This window comes from Larus michahellis, chromosome 3 (assembly GCF_964199755.1).
Source record: "Larus michahellis chromosome 3, bLarMic1.1, whole genome shotgun sequence".
Taxonomy (NCBI): Eukaryota; Metazoa; Chordata; class Aves; order Charadriiformes; family Laridae; genus Larus; species Larus michahellis.
Genome location: NC_133898.1, coordinates 110743191 through 110770515, shown reverse-complemented (window position 1 = coordinate 110770515; position 27325 = coordinate 110743191). Strand labels below are relative to the sequence as shown.

The 27325-nt window shown below is 36.8% G+C and overlaps 1 protein-coding gene across 1 annotated transcript in view; it reads right to left on the bottom strand.

Annotated features, from left to right (window-relative positions):
* Positions 1-27325, bottom strand: part of SNTG2 (syntrophin gamma 2) — a 277315-nt gene that overhangs the window by 141116 nt on the left and 108874 nt on the right. The window contains exons 2-4 of the mRNA XM_074581725.1: positions 21319-21456; positions 547-603; positions 393-450 (exon numbers count right to left, since the gene is read on the bottom strand). Coding sequence (XP_074437826.1) covers positions 393-450; positions 547-603; positions 21319-21456 — 253 coding nt within the window. The remainder of the gene's footprint in view (positions 1-392; positions 451-546; positions 604-21318; positions 21457-27325) is intronic.

The following is a 27325-nucleotide window of genomic DNA, read 5'->3' as shown; positions in this document are numbered from 1 at the left end:
GGGAAAAAATATGTCTGGTTTGTATTTTTTATCCTCTGGGTTATTAAAGTTAAGCACATCAATAGATTTCCTATGTCATTTTTTTGTTTTCACAAGTAACTTTAAATATTTTGTTTACAACACAACTGTCTTACTGCAATAAAAAATATGTTTTCTGAAGCTCTTACTTACCAGTAAAATTTCAAGTACAGGTCCTAAAGACTTGAAGAGTTTATAGATTTTAAATTCAACACAAAGGCACATGGACCATTTGAACTTTTATAGAAAGGCTTAAAGATAGTGTGAGGCTGAAAGAGTAAGCCATACATATGTTTTAATTCTCCAAAAGCATTTAATTTTTTTTTTAAATATACTACAGCACTATATAAGTAAATAGCATAAATATAAGTTACCTGCTTGGTCTTTAAATATTTTTGATATGACGACAGGCACTTTGTGCTCAGCACCACCCTGTAAAAGATGCGTATTAACCATGAGATCCCAATTAATACTGAAGTGAACAAGTCATACTGAAAATTAAAAGAAGAAACAAGAAGTTATCCATACCTTTATGCTTAACCCCAAGCCACCAACTGGTTGTCTACGAAGTGTAACAGTTCTGTGCTTTAAAAAATTGGAGAAAAAAATAAATTTAGGTGAAAACACAGTATCTGAATAAACACAGATGTTTCTCAACTGTTTTTTATTTTTAAAAAACTGATTTTCAAAGGTAGCCTAGAATCTGAGTGATCAAATTCAGCTCTGAAGTATGATTCAAGTGATTTATAGGCACTCACTTAATTCCTTACCATAGAGAGCAGAACTTGTGTGTGAATTGTGCATGCAGTCTTTTAGTATGTTTTTCTATTGCTGAGGTGATATTCTTCCTAAATTTTTACATGCTTTTGCACTGCTTTGACATGAGAAAACTATCTGAAGAGCTTTGAGAAGTGCATTTTCATAGCTATCATGTATACATGATATTTATTCTCATTTTTCAATCACAATTACCAATGTTCTCTAATCCATATCTTCAGATCTATACCAATTTTTGCAGTATATGCCAGAAGACTTTTAGTGATAGTCTGCTTCAAATGGTTATTTTCTTGCATTTCATGTTTAAGTGCATAAAGAAGATAAACATTTATCAATATTTTTCTACAGCAACCTATCATATGTTTAACAGTATGCCGAATTTGACATTGCGTTAATGTGTAACTCTCGGTGCCTGACAACATAATAGTAGCATTTCATCTATTGACAATAATTACAGAGTTGAGAGGAACTTTTTTGCAGACTGCTGAACGGTACTGCATTGAAAGCCATCTTTACAGTAATTCCTAAACATATAATTTTTTTTTCTTTTTCTGTACATGAGAAATATATGAGATTACTGCTATATGTATACTTCCTGATTAGGTATTTTATGATTTCACCAATTCAGATAAATGTAAATTTGTATTTCAGTAGTCAAGCCCAAAATCTTATATTGACACATATTATATTATTTTTTCTAACGCTCACCTTAGTAGACATATGTTCATATTGACTCAGGGGAAAGGGGAACACCATATATCATACATGTCAGTCTCATTTTAGCAGGACAAAACTAACACATATGGTAAAACAGTTAACAATACTTTCATACATTTTTAAAATTTCTCTCTTCTGTTTCCATGAACATTGTATTACACCAGTCTGTGCTAAAAACGGAAAACTATTATATTACAACAAATGGTACCTGATTTATATCAAAAGGTTTATATGATTCAATTTCAGACGATATCATTCAGCTTTACTGAAATCTGTGCTAATTGCAATTGTTTCTGATGTTCTTTTCTTCATTTTGAACTGCATCAAAACTTTTGATCAGAATGATCATAAACACTGAGAAAGTTCAGATCCAATCTGAATTATGTCTCTACCTTTGAATTCAGTGACTCATTCCCAAGAGTCATTTTCTATGACACAAATCCTGTCTGCTTAGTTAAATTAATGTTTCTCTCCACCTGTACTTACACCCCGTAAACAAATTATTCCAATATATCCCATCACATAGGGATGATGGAATAAATAATTTGACAGTTTACATTGTTTTAGCATTTTCGGACAACAAATACAAACCCACTACATGAATAGCTTTAGCAATTCTATAAAAGACAAGCAAGGTATTATTTATTGGCATCTTACACATTCAACTACAACTAACACATGTTTTTATATGGTTGATAGGTACATTTCAAATGATAATACTGATGATATAATTGAGTCTGTAGCCCTATGAAGCAATCTATGTGCATTACATATTGTAACAATCTTGATATTTATATTTTTCATATGATCATAAATCTGGTAATGAACCATTCATTCCATTATGGAACAGAAGTAAAACCAGTTCATAAGGATTTAAAGAGGAACAATTTTAAAGGCGAAAAGTATCAATGAAAATACCTTTTCAAATTACATGAGTACTGCTATGAAATTTCCAATTTTGATGACAGAGTACCAGTGTTGTAATAACCCTTATAAAGCAGTGATCTGACACACCACAAAAACTGGATTAAAAACATAAAACTATTCAAAAATAATATGGTGTATTTTAAGCACATGTAAATTGGCTAGTTGCAATATTCTGAATCAAAATGTAATTGAGATAAGACTACTCTTTAGTGAATATGCTTCTTGTGGGATAGGGACAGTACCTGGATTATTTTAAAAAATTAAAAAATCAGTGATCTAAAAAAATCTCAAATAATTGCAACAATGTTTTTAAGGTACAGCTCTCGTGATAAGGTAATGATGAACAGGACAGGTTCTAAGCACAGAGCACTTCAAGGTCAAAGGTCATTTCAGGTCATCCTTGTAACAAGGAAAACAGCTCAAACAAATAGAGAAAAGCACTCTATCTGGCAAAAGGTGGTCTTGCAAAAAAACTAAACATATGAGTCACGCTGAGTATGAGAAAAACCTACGTTCCTGCACAAAGCCACAGCCAAAACCACTAGTGTAACACTACATCATCAGGAGACTATTAAGAAGTTGCAGAGAGACTATAAATTATTTCTGTATCTGGCAGTGGTCCACACACTTTAAATAATACAGCTCGTTCCGATACGCTCATTTTGAAAATGATGCAAATAAATTGGAGAGGTAGCAGGCAAGAGCCACAGGAATGCAAAATAGCTTGAGAGATTTGTGTAATAGTGAAACAGATGCCAGCAGTTAAATGTACTTAGCTTTTTTTAAGCACTTTTCAGGGATGATCAAGCATCTTCCCTGGCAGAAGATGACCGAATCTTACAGACGGATACAGTGAAAATTTCAATGACTTGAAGTGGAAAACAGACACATTCAGACTATAGACACAAGACAAGATTTTAAACTTTTGCAGTATGACATGCCATAACAGGATTTTTTAAAAAAATTTTTTTAATAGTAATATGGCCTTGAGACCTTAGAGTGCAGGGATATTTCTTTAAAGCGCAAGTGTTATGTTATTTCATTAAAACACAAATTTAATTTAGTTCTAAATGTAGTATTACTAAAATACTTTGGGCTTTTTTTATGCTAGTAACCAGTACAATATGTAGGTAACGACATTACATATTGACATTAGTTACATAAATGGAATTAGTTTCACAGCCTACCACAAATATCCTCATTCTACAGAGCAAGAATGGAGGCACACAAAGATTTAGGGACAGTTAATTCTGTTTTAGTGATCTGAAATGCCTAAATACTTTTTCTAAGTATTTGTTTGAACTTTATCTGTTAAAAGTATCTTGTTGACCAGCTTCAGTCTTAGCTTTGAATGTTCAGCATTTTAACACATCATAATTTCCCATTAGAAGATGAGATGCACCTAATGCCTGATCAGCAGTGTTAACTTGGTGTTAGTTTACATATATGGCACACCTAGGACCATAAAGCACCTCTGTTCCAGGGGAAGGATGATTCACCACGAGATATTGAGACTATCCTTTTCTTCCTGTAACCCTTCAACTTGTCCTCCGCATATCTTCCAACATAAAAGACAACACATAGACAAGGTTCAAGAGACAGTAACCTGTATATTTCTAATATTTGACTTTGCAACTTTATTTTAAAGGAGGAAATTAAAAAGCAATTTTTGGGAAACCCACAAATTCACATGGTTCACTATAGGCTAGTTTCCACCTAGTCCTTCATTTGGACCCTTAAATTCACTACTAGACCCCTCAAAAAAATAAATAAATCTGTGGGTAATTTAGAAGAGATTCAACATTAGATACATGCTTAAAGCAAGACACTACCAGATTCAATTCCAGGTTTTGTAGGGAAATGTGCTAAGCAGTAATTATTCTCTTTTATTTGATCTTTCCTTTCTGTCCCTTCTAACTTCATTCTGTTGTGGTGCCATTCTCTTCTCAGGACCTTTCTTTGCTTTTGTTCGTCTCGTCTTGTAACTCCAAATTCAGGAAGGTATTTTTCACTTCTCCTTCAAAGCAAAGAGCAGACTGTTTGTCTTACAGTTCCAGTCTCACAAGCCATGCATATGCTAAAAAAAAGCAGGCTGGAGGATTTTCTCCAGCAAAGCAACACAGCAAAACTCCCGCCCACACTACTAAATTTTTCTCTCCTTGAAAATGTTATGATTACCACCCAAACTGCCTAACTGGGACACTACATGACACACACCACCTCCTGATTTGGACTGAAACATTGTTCAAGAGAGTTGTAACTGACACTGGCCAAAACCGAGACTGAGGTTACACCAACACCCAGTACAGACAATTTGGCACAAGTCGAAACGCAGCCAGGGAGCACACTCACTTACAGTATAGACAACTGCGGGCCAATGTTGAATGTGTGCTATGGCTGTGTTTATTTTCTAGTAAAAATTAAGTCACATCAACGTGTATGATGGATCTTGCAATAAGTAAACAGAAAGAAAAAGGACACCAATATACATTAACTACACGCACAGATTTAAATTCAAGTATTTCTAATTATGCCTACAAGTACTGGTAGCATTGGTAGACATGTACAATAAAAACATACACATAAAATAACATACATCTTAATATTAGATTTTATTTAAATTCTGATGGAAAAGCATGTAACGTTCTGATGGCTGTCACAGTGAGACACAGCCCTTGGTCCAAAGAACGTTAAAAAATATTTCTCTCAATATACTCTAAATGATGATGCTTCTATAGCTGACACTACAGATACAATTCTAATAATGTCACATTAATAAATCCTTTTATAAACTATGTAATAAATATACTAATACTGGTACAAACATATTCTTATAATCGTGAGTCAAAAGTTTAGCTGAACTCAGGGTTGTTAGTTGGATTTGCTTTCATGAAGCATTTCATTTGCTTTCTGGTGTGCTTGAGTGACTACTGGTAACACAGTTCCTGACTGCGGACTACTTTACTAGTATTGCTGTCTGCCTGCCTGCCTCTGCTTTTTCCTTCAGGCTGTCAGCTGTGCAGAGTTGGAAGGACAAGACTAACTGATGATACGTTATCATGAATCTTTTGTATTAGAACCCAATCTTCTATACAAATGTGGATTAAGTACCCAACTGACAGGTTTCAGCATGCTTAAGAAGACCTCTGTGAAAACAGAACTGTGTGCACATAGAGTATGTTTCAAATGCAGTCTAAAATAGAGAGCTTATTTTCATTAGAGGTGACAGAATAAAGTTTCCATCAAATATTTGATTCCAGGCACGTACATTGAAATTAACCTGACATTTTCATAAAGTCATCTATAGGAACAGAAATCTATAATAATAATAATAATGCCCAACCACTGGTGTAAAGCAAGGAGGCAAAGGCAATGACAGAAGCACATGTCTGGCTGTCCAGATGTTGTGTTTGTTGAGAAAAGCTCAACAGAAAGCTGCTAATCTCTTGGATGCAGAAATCAATGTCAAAGGACTGTCTTTCCATCTTTTCTCACAGAAGAAATGAAGGCAGAATTCATGGAAGATGAGAGTTATCCACTTTATTGTATTAGCATCAAAGATCTGAGTTCATTCCTCAGAGGCAGAGGGGATATATATCCAGGTCAGTGAGAAGACTTTCAGGAACATCATACAGACATAATCCAGAAGTCACGTCTTCTGGCAGGATGCAACAGGTTGGTGATATGGGAAGGAATTCCATTAGTAGTTCTCATAATGGAGAATGTCAATGGACTTTCTTGATGTGCAAATGCCCTTCTTAAAGCAGAGATCCCAGACAGCTGTAATGGTGGTAGATGACCATCAAGCAAATAGACAGATACATTTACAACTCCAGGGAGAAGACTCCAAATTGTGTGACCGAACAACTGCAAAGAGGCACATCCCATAGGAATTCCGCTTAGCCCAAGAAGCACCAGGCAGGTTCGGTCTGAGTTTGTACCAACATCCTATGTATGAAAATTAGCTAGGAAAAAAGGAAGCTAGAGACCTGGACTTCTAAAGTCATGTTCTCCAAAGTCTTTCAGTAATCCCTGAGGCGATAGGCAAGGCTTTAATGCCTTCCTAAAGAGATGGCTTAAGGAAGATGGATTCAGGTTCATCAGAAACCGAGGGCATTTTTGAAATAAAGGGAGCCTGTACAGGAGGCACTGACTTCACCTGAACTGTAAAGGCACAAAAGCTGCTGGTACTTAAAATTCAGGAAGGCCACAACTAAAGTTTTAAACTGTAGTGTGGGAAAAGTTGACAGGTATGGAAGACAGTGTAATTATGGATGACGCTCCTCTTACATATATAAACAGAGATATTCTGTATCCTGAAGTGAAGAACAGGTTAGGGAGGGAAAAACATGAACAGGAAACGTAAAACAGGGTGCCAAAACCAAAATTGCGCTAAATCTGAACTAAACTCTGGAGAGGTAGGAAAATAATACCGGGATGCAAAGTATGTAAGAAAGGTAAAATAGGCTAGATAAGCAGCAGAGTAAATGCCTTGTGCTACCGAGAACTTGAGAGTCAAATAAAACCAATACGGCAACTACTTCAACAAGTAAACCATCAGATTACAGGCTAAATACAAGCAAGAGTCTTTATTAGTGTCCACTCTACTAGAATGATAACAATGACTGAGATGCGCAAAGAGGCAACAGGAATGAAAAACCTAACAGGGGTAACAGACTTCACTTAACCTCTGGTAGATCAGACAAATACACGTAAGGATTATAATGCAGTCAATAAAAAGTAGGTCTCTATCAGTCACTGCTTCATGGAGCTCATAAGATTAAACTTAGTACTTGTCCTGATCTTGAGTACAGGATGCAGGATCTGGTTAATTTATTTTTTTTTAAGAGTCAAAAAGCTAGTCTGTAATAGCAACCGCTATGTGCTTTACATTCAACACTTACGCAACTGTGATCCCAAGAAGGGAACTAGGCAAAAGTGAGGAAGCTTGCTGAAAGGAAAAATAAAGTGGACAGATAAGAAAATTAAAACTTTATAGGCAGTATGAAAAGTGCGGAAACAAGAAGACAATGAATGCCGCTTATTAGAAGGGGTTGATTAAGAGAAACAGGAAAACTGCATGACTAAAGAGGAGGTTAAGAGAGGTTATTACATGTAAAGAGTGATGGACATCATATTCATATGAAGAAAAAGGAACACAAGCAAATAAAACTGAAAAACAAAATTAGGCAGCAAAGGCAGCAACAGAAAAGAGAGTTCCAAAAACTGCCAAAAAGAATAAAAATTAATCATAAATCTTCAAATCTATCAGGAGCAGGAAGTCTGCCAAAGAAACCACAGGGTCGATTTATGATCAAGATATAAAAGGCATACTCAGAGTAAATAAGGCTACTGAAGGGAAGATAAATTAACACTTTTCATTAGTGTGAAAGAAATTAGAGATGTTCTTCCAACTTTCTTTGTAGCACAAAGGACGTACATATCTGTCTGAATTTGAAAGCACTTTATAAGCAAATTGACTAAATAACAGTAGCAAATCACCAGGGTCAGACAGCATTCACCCTAGTCTTAAAGGAACGCATGGATGAAAGAAAGCAGAATCATGGAATGATATGTCTCAATAAAGCCTTGATACATGAAGACTATAACATTGAAAATAAAATCCCATTTTTTTATAAAAGGTTCCAGTTAAAGCTCAGGAAACTTAAGGCCTGCACTAAACAAATTAGAACTATAGGGGGAAAAAAAAAATTATAGATAGCAAGAGAAACCATAAGAAAGAATAGAATTGAAAGACACTTGGATGAACTTGATCTATCTTTGAAGAGAAAGTGTATTTTCTAAAGGCAAGTTAGGGAAACATAGGAACAATGAGGGAAGAGCCTTACACAGATATATTGCTAATTAGAATTAGTTAGAAACTAGACAGAAAACAAGGGGATGGATTAAATGCATAATTTTCTCAATGGAGGAAAGGTCACTAGTGAAGTTCCACTGTTGCCTATGTTGCAACCTGCATTATTCAAAATACTCACAAAGTATTCAAAAAAAAGGGATGAGCAATGAGATTATCCGTACTGCTTACTGAGACAGGAGGCATAAGTAAACCAAAAATATTTGCAGAACATCTTACAAAATATTAACTGGGCAACGAAGTAACAGACAAAATACAATAGCAGATTAAAACTAGTGAGAGATTATTTTTCCCATGTACGTTATTTATATAAGGAATTAGGATTGATTCTAAACCAGTCATTTCTACTAAGGAGTAAAACCTTGGGGTTAAAGTTGATGGTTCCATGACATCGTCAGTGCAGTGTTCAGTAGTGGTCAAAAACACAAATCAAATTTTTGGAAGTCTTAGCAAAACAACAGAGACCAAGCAAAGAACGTTCATTATAGCACTGTAAAAATCCAAAGTTCACCCCACCTTGAAAACTGATAGAAAAGGTTCAGGAAAGGACAATGAGGATGATGGAAGCACAAAACTGATCCTGTACATGGAATAAAAGAATAGGCTATAACTCTGCATCCAGAAAAAGAGACATACTGGGGATCAGGAGGTTCTTACAATACAGTAAGTTGCACAGAGGACAGTGAATGGGAATCGGTTTTCATAGCCTTTTCCAGTACAAAATCGAGGACGCATGAAAGGATACTATTAGAAACTAGGATCAGAACAAACAAAGAGAGGTGATTCTCTGTGCAACGTATAGCAGATTCTAGAGTCTGGTGAGAAAAAACTTCTGGATGTTGAAAGTCTACATGTGTTCAAGGGGATACTGGACAACTGTAGCAAAAATAAATCTGTTAAGAGCTAACACAAAACTGCATTTTGCTCAGGAAGGCAATGAAAAACTTAGGGCATGGAAAGTGTTAAGAGAAGCATCAAATATTCTTGCCCTTTGTGGCTTTTCTAGGGAAACACTAACGGCTGCTGTTGGAAAAAGGACATTGGGCTCAGCACGTTTTAGGTATTGCTCAGTTCTGAATTCTTATTCAATGACAAATTTCATCATTACAAAATCTGGAAAGAAACCGACACTAGCTTTGCAAGTAGCTATGACTAAAATTCTACTCCAGAACTTCTTTCCAAAACTGAATTGCAGTATTTGTGGGAAAAAACCCCTATCTTTTTGTGACATTAATGATAATGTCATGCACATACGCAGCTAAAACCCCAGTGTTTATGTCTCGGTCAAACATACAAACAACTTTTTTCATGTTTTACTTGCCTGCAGGCTAGATATAATTTTTCTTTTCAGACTAATTTATTTATGGTTTGAGGCTAAAATGAGGCAGACATCTGTATCAGTCTTTAAAAAAGCCCCAACAAACCACACCAAAATATACAGAGCTACAGTTGACTGTATGATGGCTGTGTAATTTAATTTCATTATAGGCACGGAAAACTCTTTAGAAAAGTGTTACTAATTATCAATCTGAACAGGAAAGCTGAAATTAAGACTTTTTTTTGCGGTTGAACTAGTATTTTGTTTTGCTAATGATGTCCTCTAATAGTATCTAAGAGTTTATTAAAACTCTTCATTCTGAAGGCTTCCAACGTACCCAATGTGTATACTATGATGATCACTCATCCCAGTTGTGCTATAAAGCAGAAGTAATTCTGTACCCCCCATAGCACACCACATAGTAGGCCCATTTTGTTTTGTTTTCTGTTTCTAGGAGATTAGAGGAAGAATAAGTGCCCTCCATGAAACTTCAGGACACATTTGGATAGTAATTATTAAAATTGTAATTGGCCAGGATATCAACAGGAAATATTCCTATCTGAGACCTTTTCTTGTTGCAAGTTGTCAAGGATTTTATTATCCGTTTCTCAAAGCAATACTGTCTCTGTAACACCTACCACTATGTTTAAGGGTAACAATTTGGCCGTGACATTCTCTAGCATCTAAGTTCTGAGAAACAAATGCATTGACCAACGTCAAACGTACCAGCAATGGAAAGAGAAGGTAGATTTACCTGCTAAGTGTTTGACGGGCGGTTTGATCTGCTTGTATGTCAAGCAGTTCTTTAGGCGAGCAGGCTGGCTGTCAACTTAAGTCTATGGTAGAAGAATATGTATTTTGGAAATTTATTTTCTCTTTGAACAACAAACTGTAAACCTGGGAAGGCCATTGAAATTCTCACTTTTTTAATGCTTTAAGTATTAAAGGAAATCCATATTGCCTAATGGCACATATCTAAGTAAAACTTTTGTCTTGTTCTGATGCATGAAAACACTGGAGCACGTAGGCCTTGACTCAAAAAATTTGCATATGCTTAAAGACAACCAAACTGCATTTAGGAAAGCAGCCTACTCTTTGTGAAAGACTACAAACTCAAAAGGAATTTTTAGGAATGAAATTCGCATAGCCCCAATGGTTGAAGGGCAGAATTTAAATTTTGGGTTAAAAGCAATATTTATATGTGATCTGTCTTCGTCTCAGTCACTATCACCCTCATGGAATCGCATTTACTCTGCAGGAGGACCAGAGCATGACCAGTGGGTTTGTGTCTCATCAAAGCATATAGCTCGGAGACAGGGGCTTTATTTCAAAATAATATAATGTTCTGCCAACTGAGGCAAACAACTGCACTGCAGAACAAGCTGTTAAAGATGTGACTAAACAGAAAAGATTTTGCCCCAACTTAAGATGCTGATAGCCATAGTCCACAGATGAAAGCAGCTCAAATAACATATTCTTAAATGCAGCCCATATGTTTTGCTTACATGTAGATCTCAGAGGTGTTAGAAATCCAGGGAAAGCCAGTTCCAGAAGAGTTCTTTACTGAAACACCACATATAACTATATAGATAGGGGGAGGAGGGCCTTAAAAGGCCTCAGTCATCAATACTGAAATAAAGACTGGTGAGGTAGAAACTTTCAAGAACTCCAAGAACGATGCCAGGCAAGAACATATTGAAAAACAGATACAATATAAATTTTAAAACATGGAAGACACAGACACCATACAAAAGAACACCATGCCAACAACTGTACAGAGAAGAGATTGCTTGGTAACAGGAGGTGTAATGCTACTTAAAGCAGCTACAAAGAATTATATAGCTGACAAAAAATCCTATCGCTTCAATAGTTTCAAAACGAATGTTACTTTCAAACGTAATTCAGACAACTATATGGTCAAATATCTGTCTTTTAGGTATGAGATAGCTCTTGACATACAAAACTTTCTAAATTCTTTTAAAACACAATGACTCAACAGAAGAGTTTATCTCTGGAAACTGGTATTTGTTGATATGAATTGACATGATTGGAGCTTAATGGGCAACATGAGGCGACACTTACAGTCCTTATTTCTGGTACTGTTTTTTAGCAAGACTTCAGATCCACCTGTCAATGCATCGCCATTATGTCATTATTACCAGGTTGTTAACACCTTCCACCGGCACTTATGGTAAAGGATCTTTCAGTAGGAAAAATATTATATCTATCTATCATAATGAACAATGTACTAAAGAGATTTCAGAAGACGACTCTGCTTGAAGTAATCCACACCTATTGATATAACAGATATATATGGAAAAAGATTCTACATGTACCATATCTCCCTTTTCTGTGCCAGTATGCATGAAAATATTCACAAATACACATATTATTTCCAAATATCAAACTGAAGCACATGGTAGAAAATGCTGGAACACTTGAAATCACCCAAGTTCTTCAGATTTTGTTGAAACTGTTCTAAGAAACAAGTCCATTCCCAGGGGCTAGAACAGGTTGGAAGAAAAAGATCATCAACACTTCGATTTATTTTTAGTCTTTTCGCTTCTACTTATCAGTAAGACCACTGGGCTGACTTTACCAGGGTCCTCCTGGGCTGTTCTTGCCACAGGGCAGGGAGGTTCTGTGGGAAACCATTGTGTTGGCTTCTCTCCTGGGCAGGCATCTACCCCACTGCGGGACGAGGATACTGAGTGACTTGGCAACATTAAATATAGCCATGAATCAAATATGCCTCAGTACCTAAGCCCATCTAGGCCCCACACTCAAACCACAACAGACTATTACACTTAACAGATAACAGACTATTCCTTAAGCAAGGTAAGTGGCTAAACAGGAAGACAGGAAAATGTGAACAAAGAAATCATTCATTGCTGAATTGTTCAGAGTTGTTCAGAGTACTTTTTTTTAATAAATAAACTTTATTCCCACTACTACAGTTGCACCTGTCATTTTATTGGAAAGAGTAGTCTCAAAAGGCCTCCTCACTTGTAGAAAGTAAGATGTCAAATTTACTACAGGTACGACATGGCAGGTTGACAACAGAAAATAAAAGCCAGTCTTAGGCAATTATGGCAATAACAGCAGAACTTGCCACCTAGGCCCTTGGGAAACATGCAGGGGAAAGGAAGAAGCAAAACAAGAAAGTGCAATATGAAGAGTTAAAAGAGAAGCCTGCAACCTGCCCTGCATGGATGAAAGGGAAGAAACAGTCTGATAGCAGAAGGGACAAGAAGATAAAGATAGGTACTTAACATACCTTGTCTTCCTTTTCTTCAGCAACTCTTGAAGCTACCACAAGGAAGTTATGAGATAAAAAATGATTGAAGAAACAGACCCTGTAGAAAGTCAGACCAAGTAAAACGTACCACAGAATGCAGACATCCTGCTGGTTGTTACATATCCAAAAACAACAAATGACGATGTGGAGAACAAGGATATGTGAAATTCTTCAGGAAGTTTTCTCCTCAATATGGAGTTCCCATGATGAGGATTTTCTCAGCTCACACCCTCCACGTCTCCAGCCCTAGAGCTTCCTCAGCAAATTGTTCTACATGTATTTAACGTTCTGCCACAAATCTCTACAGAGACTTCCACTTCTGCTCACACAACTCTCACTTCTCACTGACCGTCAACGAACTTCCACCTACCCAGTGGCTGTAGGTTACAGTCCGCCTGTTTCCTAACTCTCTTCATAGAAACATGGATTTTAAACTATGGTAGGGGCTGCTCTTGCCAAAATCATTTCCAGATGGAATTCAAAAGAAACACCAGACTCTGGAAAGAGAGTCTGCGTAGCACTCTAATGAGAGATAGTGCTGGATTATGACTAATCACTGAGTCTAACAATATAGGCATCCACACGATAAGGCTAGAACCACACAGCCTTACGCTGCTACATAAAGATATGGCATCATACAGCACATCAGATGAACCGCAGTGCCATCATCTAGGACTGGGACACAGAGATTCCTTCTTCCAGTATGTGGCAGTCCAGGGTCAAAGAATACTTAACCAGAAGAGTACTGAGTTTTGATCGCTTCCTTACTCATTGCTGTTACTACGTATATACATCCCACAGCCTTTATGAAAAAATGAGTGTAACAAATCTTAAGAAATGAATGGAGCATGAGGAAAGTGTAGATGTCACACAGTTAGCCACTTCGGTCAGACTGAACATACCACGTATGTGCATTTCCACGAGTCATTAGTACTACCCTCTCAGGAACTGTAACCACCAGCATCTTACAATTAACCAGGTAAACAGTCAAAGAATACATTGAAAAATAATGTAACAGCTTTTTCATAAAACTGTATCGTGGATGGTGAGTCAATCAAAGAACTTTATTATACGTAGGATTTGCTATATTAATTACAACATGCCAGCTTTTCAGGAAAAGCTTTTTGCTCAAAAGGTGCCTGTATGAACTTTAGTCCCAAGTCTGTGTTATTTTTAATAGACTGTTTTGTATTCTTAGAAATAGTTGCATTGGTTAAAAAGACAGTGTAACTCAGAAAGTAGAACAAGTTATGGAGACAGTGGAAATTTAAGTCAAGAAAAGTTGAGAAAGAGAAGGAAAGACACGAATTAGTCCTCCATGGCATCAGGTGATGCCTTATTCTCCACTTCCATGAAGAGGAGGGCAAGCTGTAATAAGGAAACAAGCAGACAGAAAGCAAAAGATTGTTGATCGTGACAGCTGCAGAGAATTCTTACCAAATATGGAATAATAATTATAATAAGATAAACTGGTAAAAATATGTTGTTTCTATTACTGTAGATTAAAAGGGGGTTTTGGCTTTTAGGTTTTTTTTTCGGGGGGAAGGGTGGGGGAAGGAGTTTTTTGGTTGTGGGGTTTTGTTGTTGAGTTTTTTGGAATTTGTTTGTTTGTTTGGGTTTTTTTTAGAGTAAAATTAAGTCACTCATTTGATTTTCAAAACCTGCCAACCTAAAGAAGTATTATACAAAAAACCAGAACCAGATTGTTCTCACAGATGTACAAAGAAAAAGAATGAGAGGCAGCAGTCACAACTTGCAGCAAAGGAAATTCCGATTACACATAACAACAGGAAATAATTTCACCGTGACAGAGGTTACGCATCAGAAGAGGCTGCCCAGAGAGCTGCTAGCATCTCCATCCTTGGACATACTCTAAACATGAATGGACAAAGCCCTCAGCAACTTGTCCAAACTTGGGAGCTATCCCAACTTTGACCAGTGGGTTGAATTAGACAACCTCGAGAGGTAGCTTTCAATCTAAATTCTTACATGATCTGTTCTAGTAAAGATGACTGTGACAAATCCATGATGTGACAAATTGTCTAGGGTGTGGTGCTCATATTAAATGTGTCTGAATGAAACATATTCAGTCTCAGTATGACTTCACAGGAATCCTCAGGAACCCCTCTACTGAGTTGTAAGACGCTTAATTTGGGACAGGAGCTTTCTTTGACAAGTAGTATTCAAGGACCTAGGACCCAGACTGTTCTCAGACTGAGGATACAGATTAACTATATGCAGATCAGCCATAAATATGGATTTCCATAGTTACTAATAACATATATAAGACTCTGTGTCAAGGCACGACTGCACTTCTTTCTTTTCCCATTAAAAATGGGCTTATTTCTTTCAATTAAAAAGGCATCCTATAACAATCAATTATAGCTAAATCCTGCCAGAACACAGCTGGTCTTTATTTGAGTAATTTCATTTGCATTCACTTTGCACAACATTTCACACATTGTCTGGTGTGAAGACAAAGGTGAACCACAGAGGTTGCACCCATCAATATTCCACATACCATAACTGGAAAGGCTTATGCTTCCATCACAGTCAGATATCTTGCCCGTAACTGCTGAAGACTTTAAACTGCTACACAAGCTCTCACAATACAGTTGCAATTTACCAGTCCTGACAGTCTGCCATGGCTCCAGGTGTAACAGATCAATTGAAATTTTAATAATGGACACGTATGTTTGTACATATGCCTGGTTTACCAATGTCGTTGCTGCCTTTCTTCTATCTTGTTTGTATGAGCGCTTATCCTTAGCTGGACTCTTTCCACATTTCAGGGAGAGATTATTTTTCAGGGATATCCATAGTGTCCTTCAAATTCTTCTGTTCCATTACATTTATTAGCCTTTTTACTTGAGCTACTTAGTCTTTTTATCTTTAATAATAAAGGTTTTTTTGTCATGCTGATGAATAATCACATTTAGTATTTATTTTGTGATACAAACTTTTAACTGTTCTAAAAGTGACAGCAACACAAGCTTATGACCTTTCATAATAAAGATCCTAAGGATTTACTTGATAGCTATCTTCTAAATATCTAGATCAGCTTTCTAGAGCATGGAAAACAAGTAACAAATGGTTAAATAATAAATTTTCTCCATGCGAATGATCTTAATTTCAAAAGGATAAGTCTTTCTTAATCACCCATTTGGTGCTTCCAAAAAGAGAGAAAATGTTAATTATTAGCTTTTTAAAAATAATTTTGAACTAAAATACCATCTCAGCAATGGTAGAACAGACACTGGGCAAGCAGTAATATTAGTAGTTATCTAGACAGACATTTCCTTGGGTTAAAAAAAACCCAAAACTTCAGACTTTAATGCAGATCCAACAAAGACATTCTTCTTTGTCCTTATTAGCATTTCAGTTACAAAGAAAATGTCATAGCAATCTCATCAGGGATTTAAACAGTACTTTCAGGCACTGTTTCTATTTTTTTGATCAACAAAACAACCAATCTTGCTATTTTTCTTCCCTATTCACCTACCTTGCTTCATTCTGATAAAGTCCAGCTAAGACAAGGCTTGTGAAACTGGACAATTGGGTACCCAGGATGCAAAGGTTTTTGCTATTCTAATTCTATTAGAATAGACTCACATAAGCCCCTGAGGAGACCTCTTCCAACCAAGATGCCAGGTGCCTCCGTTAGAAACCTGTTTGCCCGACCACTGACACAGTCAGAGACAATTCAGCTGTGAGAAGCACTGATTTTGATAAAAAGCCAGATGCGCTTCTTTTCTTCTTCTTACTTTGCAAGTGGAATTAGCAGGGGAAAAACCGATACAGGAATATAATACAAAATAAAAGAAAAAAAATTGATTATGAAAAGAGGAGAGGCATAAAGCTGTGGGCTGACAACAGGAGAAGGATGACAGCAATATACACGGAAGAAAAACAAGGGGTATCAAGGGTGAGGCGCTGTATGTAAGAAATTAATTTTAGCATGCGGAATAACAAAAAATTAAAGCAAAATCATACCTTAATGAAGCATAAAGTATAAAAATGAATGCCTCCCTGTCTCTCTTTTAACTGAAAATGGATCTCTCCCTGTCTGTCATACAATTAATTCCTTTCTGTGAGTATTGTTAAACTTTAAATCTGAGGGAAAAAGATATCTTCTATTAAAAATACTTAGAAGATTTTGAAAAATATCTATTTTTTTTTTCCCAATACATGATTTCTGTCAATACCTTGTGCTTGGCTTCTATGAGCGTGCACCAATTCTGATGCACCCATACATTCTCCTACTTCCTATGAAACATGCCTTTTTCCTATTGAAATCTGAACACCCCAAACCTAATACTAAGTCATGAAGACTTAGATTTGCCAAGTCTGAAGTTCTGAAATACATCTTGGTGGAAAGATCACATGTTTAATCACACAAATACAAAATACATAAATATATATAGTTACATATAAATTATTTTTATAAATGTAATAATAGATAACAACACACTGGAAAACAGTATTTCCCACAATGGTTCCACTTCCGGAAGGATTTTTACAGATATTTAAAAGTAATTTTGTCTACTGTGAAAAATTTTAATACTAAGGAAAAGAAACAGTTGCCTTTATAGTATTTCTTCTTTGCACATCTTGAATTTCACAAACCATGCTCTTCTCTCTCTCGTTACTCTACACCCAAGCACAAAATAGCAAGAACTAGTGAAATAGGCTGAGCTGCCGTTAAATTGTAGAAAGCCAGCTCTACAATTTCTCATCAAAGGTGAACCTTTCTCAGTGCTTACAAGCAGCACTTAAATGAATGGCAGACAGCAAAATATGAAACCAGAATCTAGATGATGGTAGTAAAAGGTATTTTCTAGTGAGAACCTTTTATCCTTGGGAATAATTTCTATTGCTGAAACTTCAGCCCACGACCGCAGCACCAGCAGATCACTGATGTCTTTGCCAGTCCTCCCTACAGCATTCAGAACTGGATGGGGCTAGCAGAGCTAATTACACACGGTTGCAAATCCTGTCCTCAGCGTTCCTCAGGATCAATGAACCTGTTGGCAAAAGGGAGGCTGGATGCAAATGCATCCCATGAATTCTGTCCCACAAAACTGGCTGGAAAACAAAAGTATTACCACAGGTAGACACAGAACTTTCTTTTTCAATATTTTTCCATTCACATTTCCTACCTAAGACAAAAAGTTACTCTAAAAACAAAAGATTTTTTTTTTATGCTCCTATATGTTTGAGGTGACTACAGAAAGAAAGCAAACAAGTTATTTCTATTTTTGTTGCAAAGGATCTAGTTTGATGAATAGATCCTGTATTCTGTAAAATACAGATTAACTATGAATACCCGAGACAGAAAAAGCACAGAAAGAAAGAGAATAAATCAGTAGGACAATGTGATTGTTTATGACTGTTATAGAATTGACTTTCAGGTTACAATTTTCTATTAATATTTTGAATCATACAGCACAGGGATGAAACTTATTTTCTTGAACCACTGTGAAAAGTAAAGCATTTATCTCTTTGGAATTTATCTTGTGTAGCTGTAAATGTGAAACTTCAGAATTACCAAAAACACTGCTAGAGAACTACCAGCTATTTCAGCCTGATTTCTAATTCTGCTGTTGAGCTCCTATACGCTAGCAGTTTATATACTGTAAAAATTACAGTGTTCATGTTACACTCGATTGGCCGTTATATTAAATGCTAGTGTTCCAATATTTTCTATTTGGTTCAAGATCAGACTCAGCCCAAGTTCTGATATTAAAAGGAAGAGGCAGACTTGGTGTTTTGTTTTTGTGTTTTGGAGTGGTTTTTTTTTTTAGGTTTTTTTTTTTGCTGTTTTGTGGGGGTTTTTGGGGCAGGGGGCTGGGGTTTTGGGTATTTTTGAGTGACCAAAGAGTGAAGATCAATACATGTACATATTTAATACAACATTTTCTCAGACGCAGTCACAGCCTGTGCTGAATCACAGAATGGTAGGGGTTGGAAGGGACCTCTGAAGATCATCTAGTCCAACCTCCCTGCCAGAGCAGGGTCACCTAGAGCAGGTTGCACAGGAACACATCCAGGCGGGTTTTGAATGTCTCCAAAGATGGAGACTCCACCACCTCTCTGGGCAGCCTGTTCCAGTGTTCTGCCACCCTCAGGGTAAAGAAGTTCCTCCTCATGTCGAGATGCAATTTCCTGTGTCCTGGCTTGTGCCTGTGTCCTGGTTTGAGGTAAACAGAATCAATTTTCTGTTTTGTAATTTTACTTTTCAGCTGGGCCTCTTCTAACTGACTAAACTCTGAAATTAACAGTATATTGTTCAGAAACTGTTCACTCTCAGAGTGATAAAACCTGATTATACCAAGGAATGGTATGCAGAGAGGCTCTTGCTTATACTTATTGCTATAACAACCAAGGTCAGCTGATTTCATTATTTGCCCCATTAGAGGGTTGGAAGTGGAAAAGCATAGAGGGGTCACACCTGAGGGGAGGAGCGGACAGGACAGGTGACTCCAAACTGATCAACTGGGTATTCCATCCCATCTGCCTCACACTCAGTATAAAAGCTAAGGGATCAAAGGGTCAACTTCTTTTCCTTCAGTGGCTGACGTCTGAGGAGGACCCTGTCTGTTCGTCTGCCTTTGATCCCGATCCAAGCATTTCTGAGTCCAGATCCAGAATCCAGCTCCTGTCCGTTGCTGACCCCAGTCTGTGACTTTCCCTGTGCCTGCTGCAATCATCATCCTGGGAGCTGGATGTGGTTTTGTATATATTGTACTTTTTAAAAGTTGTATTTTATTATTATTATTTCATTATTTATTAATATTTTCATTAAAGTAGTTTAGTTCTTTTTCTAAACTTGTAAATCTCCTTATCTCTTCCTCTCCTGTCTTTGGAGATAGGGGGGAGGAGGGGCCATCTGTCATTCTGATTGGCCAACTCAGCCAAAACCACATGAGCCCGTTACCCCTTGTCCTTTCACTGGGCACCACTGAAAAGAGTCTGTCGCCGTCCTCTTGACACCCGCCATTTAGATATTTCATAAGCACTGATGAGGTCCCCTCTCAGTCTTCTCTTCTCCAGGCTAAACAGATCCCGGTTTCTCAGTCTTAATATCTGCAATTAAAAGCTGCAGCTTTTCATGCTTCTCAGTGAAGTAGAAAGTATATGCAAGCTGATGATTTTTGGCTGAGGATTACATTTATTTCAGCAAACCAACTATAACTGGACATGCCTTTCACTTCACTGAGTGGCTTCCCACTAGTGCCAACTAATGCAACCTTTTTGAACATTTTTACAAGCAAATCGTGTTCCACCAAGTTCCGCAGACAAGTTTTGAAGCCAGTACATAGTGTTTCTAGCTACTAAAAGCTATTTCAAATTATTTTTTGTATGATAGTAAACAATTAATATAAATATTTACTATGGCAGAAATAAAACATGATTTTGTGTTATATAGGCAGACGCTCTCTGACACACACTCATATAGATATATGTATACACAGATACCCACTACAGAGTCTTTGGCTCCTAGTTCTTAGCATAGTATTACAAACTCACTTGATGTCCCCTAGTGCCAGATTTTATGTTTACATGAGACATGCAATACAGCAAACGGACAGAAAGGCTCCCCCTTGGCTCTCTGAGGGGGCTGCCATGAATTGTTCAGTCTAGAAAACACCAGCACAATTCATGAAATTTATTTTACTTGGTAAAATTTGGGATACCCACACTTAGTTTTAAGAGGAACACTGTTTATATAAGGAAATAAAATACACCATTTGGGGATGTCCACAACTTAGACACCACACCTATGCAAAATGCCACCCATTTTTCTAGTGACATTACTAAATAGCAATACAGAAAATTCCTCTATAGCTTAGGGCATCACATGTTTTGGAAAGCAGCATAACTGAATTTCGGAGAACAAAAGCATGACATACATGCTGGCACTGATTAAGACCCATCTGTGCCTGAAAGAGAATTAAAGTGAAATAAGTGTCTGTCAAGTGTTCTCTCAGCCAGCTCTGTGCCCTTGAACAGAGATCCTGTCAATACTTTATACACAAATGAAGAAAACTCCAATGTATTAGTTTCCTCTTAAAATGCTTTCAACAGGAAATATTTTTTTTCTTCACGGCCTAACAGTGTTTGGTGGAAGAATGCTGTAATCTCAGTATTTATAGACATTTTCTCTCCTGTTAAGGTTATACATGTCAGAATAAAGGACATACAGCACTGGCCAAACAAAAAGTTCTTATACGCGTGAACATAAGCATGCAGAAAAAACCCAACAACTGATCATTACACGTATTTCTGTTACCCAATAAAATCTCTTGCACTCCAATACCATAAACTGATCTCTGCAGAAGACATTAAAGTGCACAGTCGAAAGCACAGAGATATAGAAGCACTTACATTTGCACTGTGATCACTTCCACTAACACAGACGACATCTTGTTTTTGAATTGTTAATACCTCTTTTGTAAGCTTCAGTCGGATGTCATAAGCATTTTCGGATACTTCATCATACAACAATGCAATACTAGTTTTAGTCTGTGAAAGCAAGGCACAGAAACAAAGTTTAAGAATATGAACATTTCAAAATGATAAATAACAACTCTGTCCCATTCAATACATAAAATGCATATAAACCAGCAAAGTTTACACAAAGTGGCAAACTGGTTTGCTTTTCAGGCTTCAGATAGTTTAGACACGAAAAGCCTCTTCTGTACTGTAAAACATGGGCTAAATGGTCTTTGAAGTAAACATTAATATGTAAAAAATATTTATAAAAAAATAAATCTTCATTGTACTGTCCCACAAAGGAGTGCTGCCGTTGAATGATGTCCTATTTGGTTTTAATTGTTCAACTTATTATGAAACTGTATTAGAAGCAGATAGGTATGTACAAACGTATGTGAACACCTTTTCCAGTTTCAGTAAGACGTGGAGAAGTGTAATATTGCTCCTGACTGAGAGACGCTCCTTCCACTGTGTCAGAAAGAGACCTGTACCCACCATAAACATTGCCTTTATGATATAGAGTTCTGTCCTCATACAAAACTGTGTTTTCACATTGTAAAACACAGAAATAAATACAGGTGTTAGTTTCTATTTGTTTAGGTCAAGATGGACATTCATTTCTGAAGTTACATCATCACTAGACTAATAACTAGTAAACTCTATTGGATAGCCAAGTATTTTGGCATAAACAATATTTTCTCTGCGAGCAGTAGAAAAGACATTCCATTTTAATTTTTAGTTTATCTCCTTATGCACAAAATCTCTTGCTAATACTCAGTCAGATATTTCCTTAAACAAAACCTGTGGAATTAGGACTGTTTATAGCTAACTGGTTAAAACAAGTAGACTAATGCAATTTCAGTGCTTTTCCGTCATTGCACAGAAGAGAAAAAGCAAAGCATCTGTTCTGAAATGGATGATTGTATTTAAAAGTAGTATTTGTTTATTAGTTTATAATGTATATAACTATATCCTCACAACACTGCACTTTCCTCTATGCAAGTGAAGAATAATCAAGCACAATTCAAGGCTTCGGTGCAGTGTTTGTTTCTAGAAGACCATTTAAAATGAAGTTGTTCATCTATGTTTGTTAAACAGTAGACTGCATAAAGGACAGAGTAATGAATTAAAGACGACTCATACCCTGTGCACTGCATGAACGCTCAAGGGATTTTAAAATAAAATCAGACATGGAACATTATCTTCATAATTATATTTTCATTTCAATAAAATTAGGGAGAAAGGTCTGTGGTGATTGTCAGTAAATCCTTTTGGTCTTTGAAGCAGGAGCAGTTTAAGCTTAAGGCAGTTAAATTTAGGCATGGTGTAGCTCTAAACAGCAACTGAGTGTCAAAGCCTCCCTTACAGTAGAAATGCAAAATGCAGCCCACGGAGCAATTGAATTTGCCCTGAAGTATAGAAACAGAAGTTTCTCAGCTGAATTGCTCATGAGGTTCTGCTGCCCCTGGGCTGAAAGCAACTGTCCCCACGTAGGCCACTGCTGCCACTTAAAGTGTAGCTAAGACCTCCACACACGTAAGGCTGACGCAGACTTTTTAGGACATCCAGGACCTTATCCACCTGGAGGCGAGACCAGATTTCCATGACTATAATGGAATGTAGACGCTCTCCATGCCAGCATGTAGGTATCTTCCGCTTGAAATGGATCTCACCAAAGATTTACAGTGTAGAAATCCACATCTAGGACAGACATTTAGATTCTGTCAAGCCAGTAATGAGCAACAGACATCTCTGAAGCATGATTTACCTCATGTCTTCTAGACATCCATCTGAAAGGGAACAAATAGCTCTCTACTGTGACTTAAAAAATAAATAAAAGTAACAACTCAGGCACAAGTGTCTAATTCCAGGCAGATAAATCTTGTCCTTCGTGTTTGCTGGGAATACCTAACGGAAACGAAGCTCAGTGAGAGCCTTAATCATTCTCACTTGTTTGGAAACCAACATTTCTTCATTTTCCCAAGTTTTGAAACTTTTTAAATTCCCAGCACTTGCGGATGTTTCATCAATATAATTTTATGAACGACAACGTATGAGAAATATGTCGACACCATCCACTTAAAAGTCATGCTGCGTAACAGCAAGTATTTTCAAACAGTAGAACTGCCTTGAAAAACCACCATCCCCCGATTTTGCTGCTGGTCAGAGGTTGTGCGTCGCTATCCCACCTGGACTGGCAACTGCTATTACTTCTGCTGATGTACCAGACTATACTTCACAGAAACATCAAGAGAACAGAACTCTAGAGAGCACTTTATACAGCCTAAGCCTGAAACACTTCTCTGGCTTGTAATTGTTACATACAGTTAGAAGTAACACAATGAAAAACCCCCTGAACTTTCATTTGTAACAGATGATCAAGTAACGAACGAAATATGTAAAGTGACCAACTAAATAGCTTAGCATTTTCCATCACACTACTTAAACTGAAAGTCTCACTGAAGCTCATCTATTCCTATTAAAATCCAATACCTACCTCACACTCCATCTAACTCCTGATGTGATCCAAGATGACATGCAGCAATACCTTATTTGCTTTCAGAATCAATAAGATTAATCTAGACTTCTCTCAGCCTTTCAAGTTGGCTTTTTTTTAGACTATTATAAATGGTTTTGAATCAGAGTTCGGCACATTCTGCTGTTCTCTCTTTTTGTTGGCATATGTAACTCTAGCAGGCAAATCCCATCCCAGACAAAATGCTTCTTCAAACGAGGACCTTTTAATGGGAACTTAGATGTATAGCCAGCATTTTAACTATGCTATGTTTGTCTTTATTTCTCATTTAAAAACTGTCAATACATTAGTTATTCCAATAACTGATACCAAAGCGAGGACTGAAAAGTGGAAATAACTCCCCAAAATGATGTAGTAATGTTAAGAGATCACATACCAAATTTACATGTATTTTGCAACTAAAAAAATAAATATGGAAAGTACACAGGGAGTTGCATCTCAATAGGATTTAAGTGCTTACAATGAGAGGTAGGGGAATGTAAATTTAAACTCACTTGGGCAGATGAGGAAATTAAATGTTGATTTTCATATCTCTTCTAGACACTGGCCTCAGGAAGAGGGGTAAGTGGTATGTGTGTGTGCACGTCCACATATGCGGTGGGAGGAAGAGAAAAGGAGATCAGTAACACAGGCATCACAGCAGCTGTGACTTTCAAGAAAGCTTAGTCACAGCTCTGGTTTTGAAAGAAAACAAAACAACACTGAAACCTACTTTCCCAAGCAAGCTCAAAAACTCTCAAGACCACACAGAAGAAAACATCACTCTCTAGAGGGAGCTAGAATTGCAGATGAATCCTTTTATCAGTTTTATTACAGACTACTTAAGGCAGGTCCCTAGCCAGCGTACTTGCTTTAAAGGGCTCCCCATTCAGCATAATATTTTGAGACCCTACTCAAAATATCGTAACTCTTTCAGTACACTGTATCTGCAGCCCAAAGCTCACAGCTGCAAATTCTGTTTCAAAGTAGACATCTCTAAGCCAGCCTTCAGTCTTACTGGCATAAAATACTTATCTTCACTGCTGTAAGTTTTATTTTGAAAAAGCTTGCAAAAAATGAGGCAGAGTTTAAAAACGGTATTGAGGTGTACTATGCTTTCTTATAGAAACCATTTACTTATGTCCATTTGTTTGTTAAATGCATTAGAGCAGTATTTGTCAGGCTTTTCATGCCAGTAACTGAAGACAGGCAGAAAATGTTCAAGACTCTTACACAGATGATCAGAAAATTCAGATGAGATTCATAATAAAATCATATAATGTATTTGTATGTATTCAGAGCAAATGTAAGAGTACAGGCGCTGCAGTGGTACTATTTTGACTTAAACTATGAAGTTCTCGATAACTCCAAACCTCGCTCTTATTTTCTCTGCCTAAGCGTATTTTAGCCATTGTTATCACTGCTGTTGTCAATTAAATGGAGTATTAGTGTCTTAGACTCTTATAAAAATGGATCATCCCCTACTTCATCTAAAAAATCCTCTGCACTGACTTACATTGGTCCTCCAGCAGAAATCACCATTTGCTGATCTTCATCCTTAATAAATATATCCATAGCTTCAATGGCATGGCAGTTCAATTTTTAACTGCTAAAATTAATTTATAAATGACCTTTCTTCATTTGTAAATAAAATTCTTTAAGCATTATATTTGAACTTTTTTCCAACTGAAACTCCACATTATATTTCCAGACAAATATTTTATCAGCAATATTTACACCTCAGAGGTCTAGTGATAAAATTCTCTAATCCAATTTCAATTTTTTTAATGAAAACAACTCTGTTGAAATTCTGTATCTGTGCTACACTGATGGTTGGAACACTTGGCTGAAGACGCATGAGAATCAGTCACTGATTTTTATCCTACATCACTTCAGATTAGGCAGAAAGGGAACTTCAGGATGTCCCACATAGCCAGTGCTCTGGCCACTAAGTTAACGCAGGCTCAAATTTACTCTCTCTCTTTCATAACTGATATGTTTTCTACACCACATCTACTATCGTGATCAAAAGACAAAGGCATTTTCTCAGAGAAGGACAGAATTCAAATTAAAAATAGCATTAACTAACATTAAAAAAAAAAAGATGTAAAAACGGGATGAATTGTAACAGAAAAAAAGTGCAAGGTGCTACACCAGGAAGAACAGTCACTTGCATGGAAGAAGAAAAGCTTTTCTTCACCATTTCTTAAGGAAAGAAAACAGGCAGGTAGCAGCGAGGACTGAAAGCAAAATATTGGCATCAATATCTTGTTGCAATAAAGGCAAGCAGATATTTTGACTGCTCTCCTTCAGACTCTTTCCTACTGATTTGCTTTTTCTCACTGTCACAAGATAATGCCCAAAAGTAAACACAGTTCTTCAGCTGGGCAGTACAGAAGTTTCCTTAAACACTGATGAACGTGAGGGAGGAATAATTTCATGTCCATGAAGTAATAATCTATCACCAGTATTGCATTTAATACATTCCAGTATACTGTTTCCTTTTATACAGTATTATGTCGTGGCTACACTACATAGAAGAGGTAACGAACTGAAAACCGTCATGTGAAATACAAAAAAAAATGAAAAGTATCAGAAATCTGGAAAATGGGACCTATAAGTAATTCAGCACAAATTCAGGTTGTTTATTAAAGACATAAAACAAGAGGACATAATGACAGCTTTAAGTACTTCAAAATCTATTGCAAAAACAAATGGAACAATCAGATAAGAAAATAATTCCGAAATCTCCCTGTAACACATTCCAGCTACAATGAAACTGAAGTCCTTGAACAGATTGCTAGGACAGATTACGGACATCCATCGCTAAGGGATTCTGAGAGAAAATTAAACAAACATCTTCCCAAATGGTACAGGTACTAATCCTCTCACAGGGCAAAATCCCAGACAAGACAACTGCTTTCAGATCTATTTGCCTTTGATGCTAAGATTTAGAGTTACATGACTTCTCGCATATGCCTGAATCTCTGCATCCAGGAGAAAGCACAACTGGCTGTAGAAGGACACCTGCACTGAAGAACTTGCAATTGCCCTAGGAGAGATGAAAAATAACTATTAAGACCTAAAGTTGTTTACCATTTAGGGGCTTTAACAATTGATGAGTGACGTTTACAGTGAAATTTGTTAATAATCATAATTTTTATAGCACTTAATCTGAAGAAAGACAGTACCCTAAGAAGAACTGTACTTATGTCTTTCATGACCAGAAGATAATTCTAGGCTTAAGGGGCTTTGAGTGAAAACACAAACCCAGGCTTTTCAATGAACCAACATGGGACAAATGGATAAGGACAAATAGCAAATACATAAAGATAGTGGTAACACAGCTGTGGAATGCAGAAAATTAATGATTCCAATAGCACT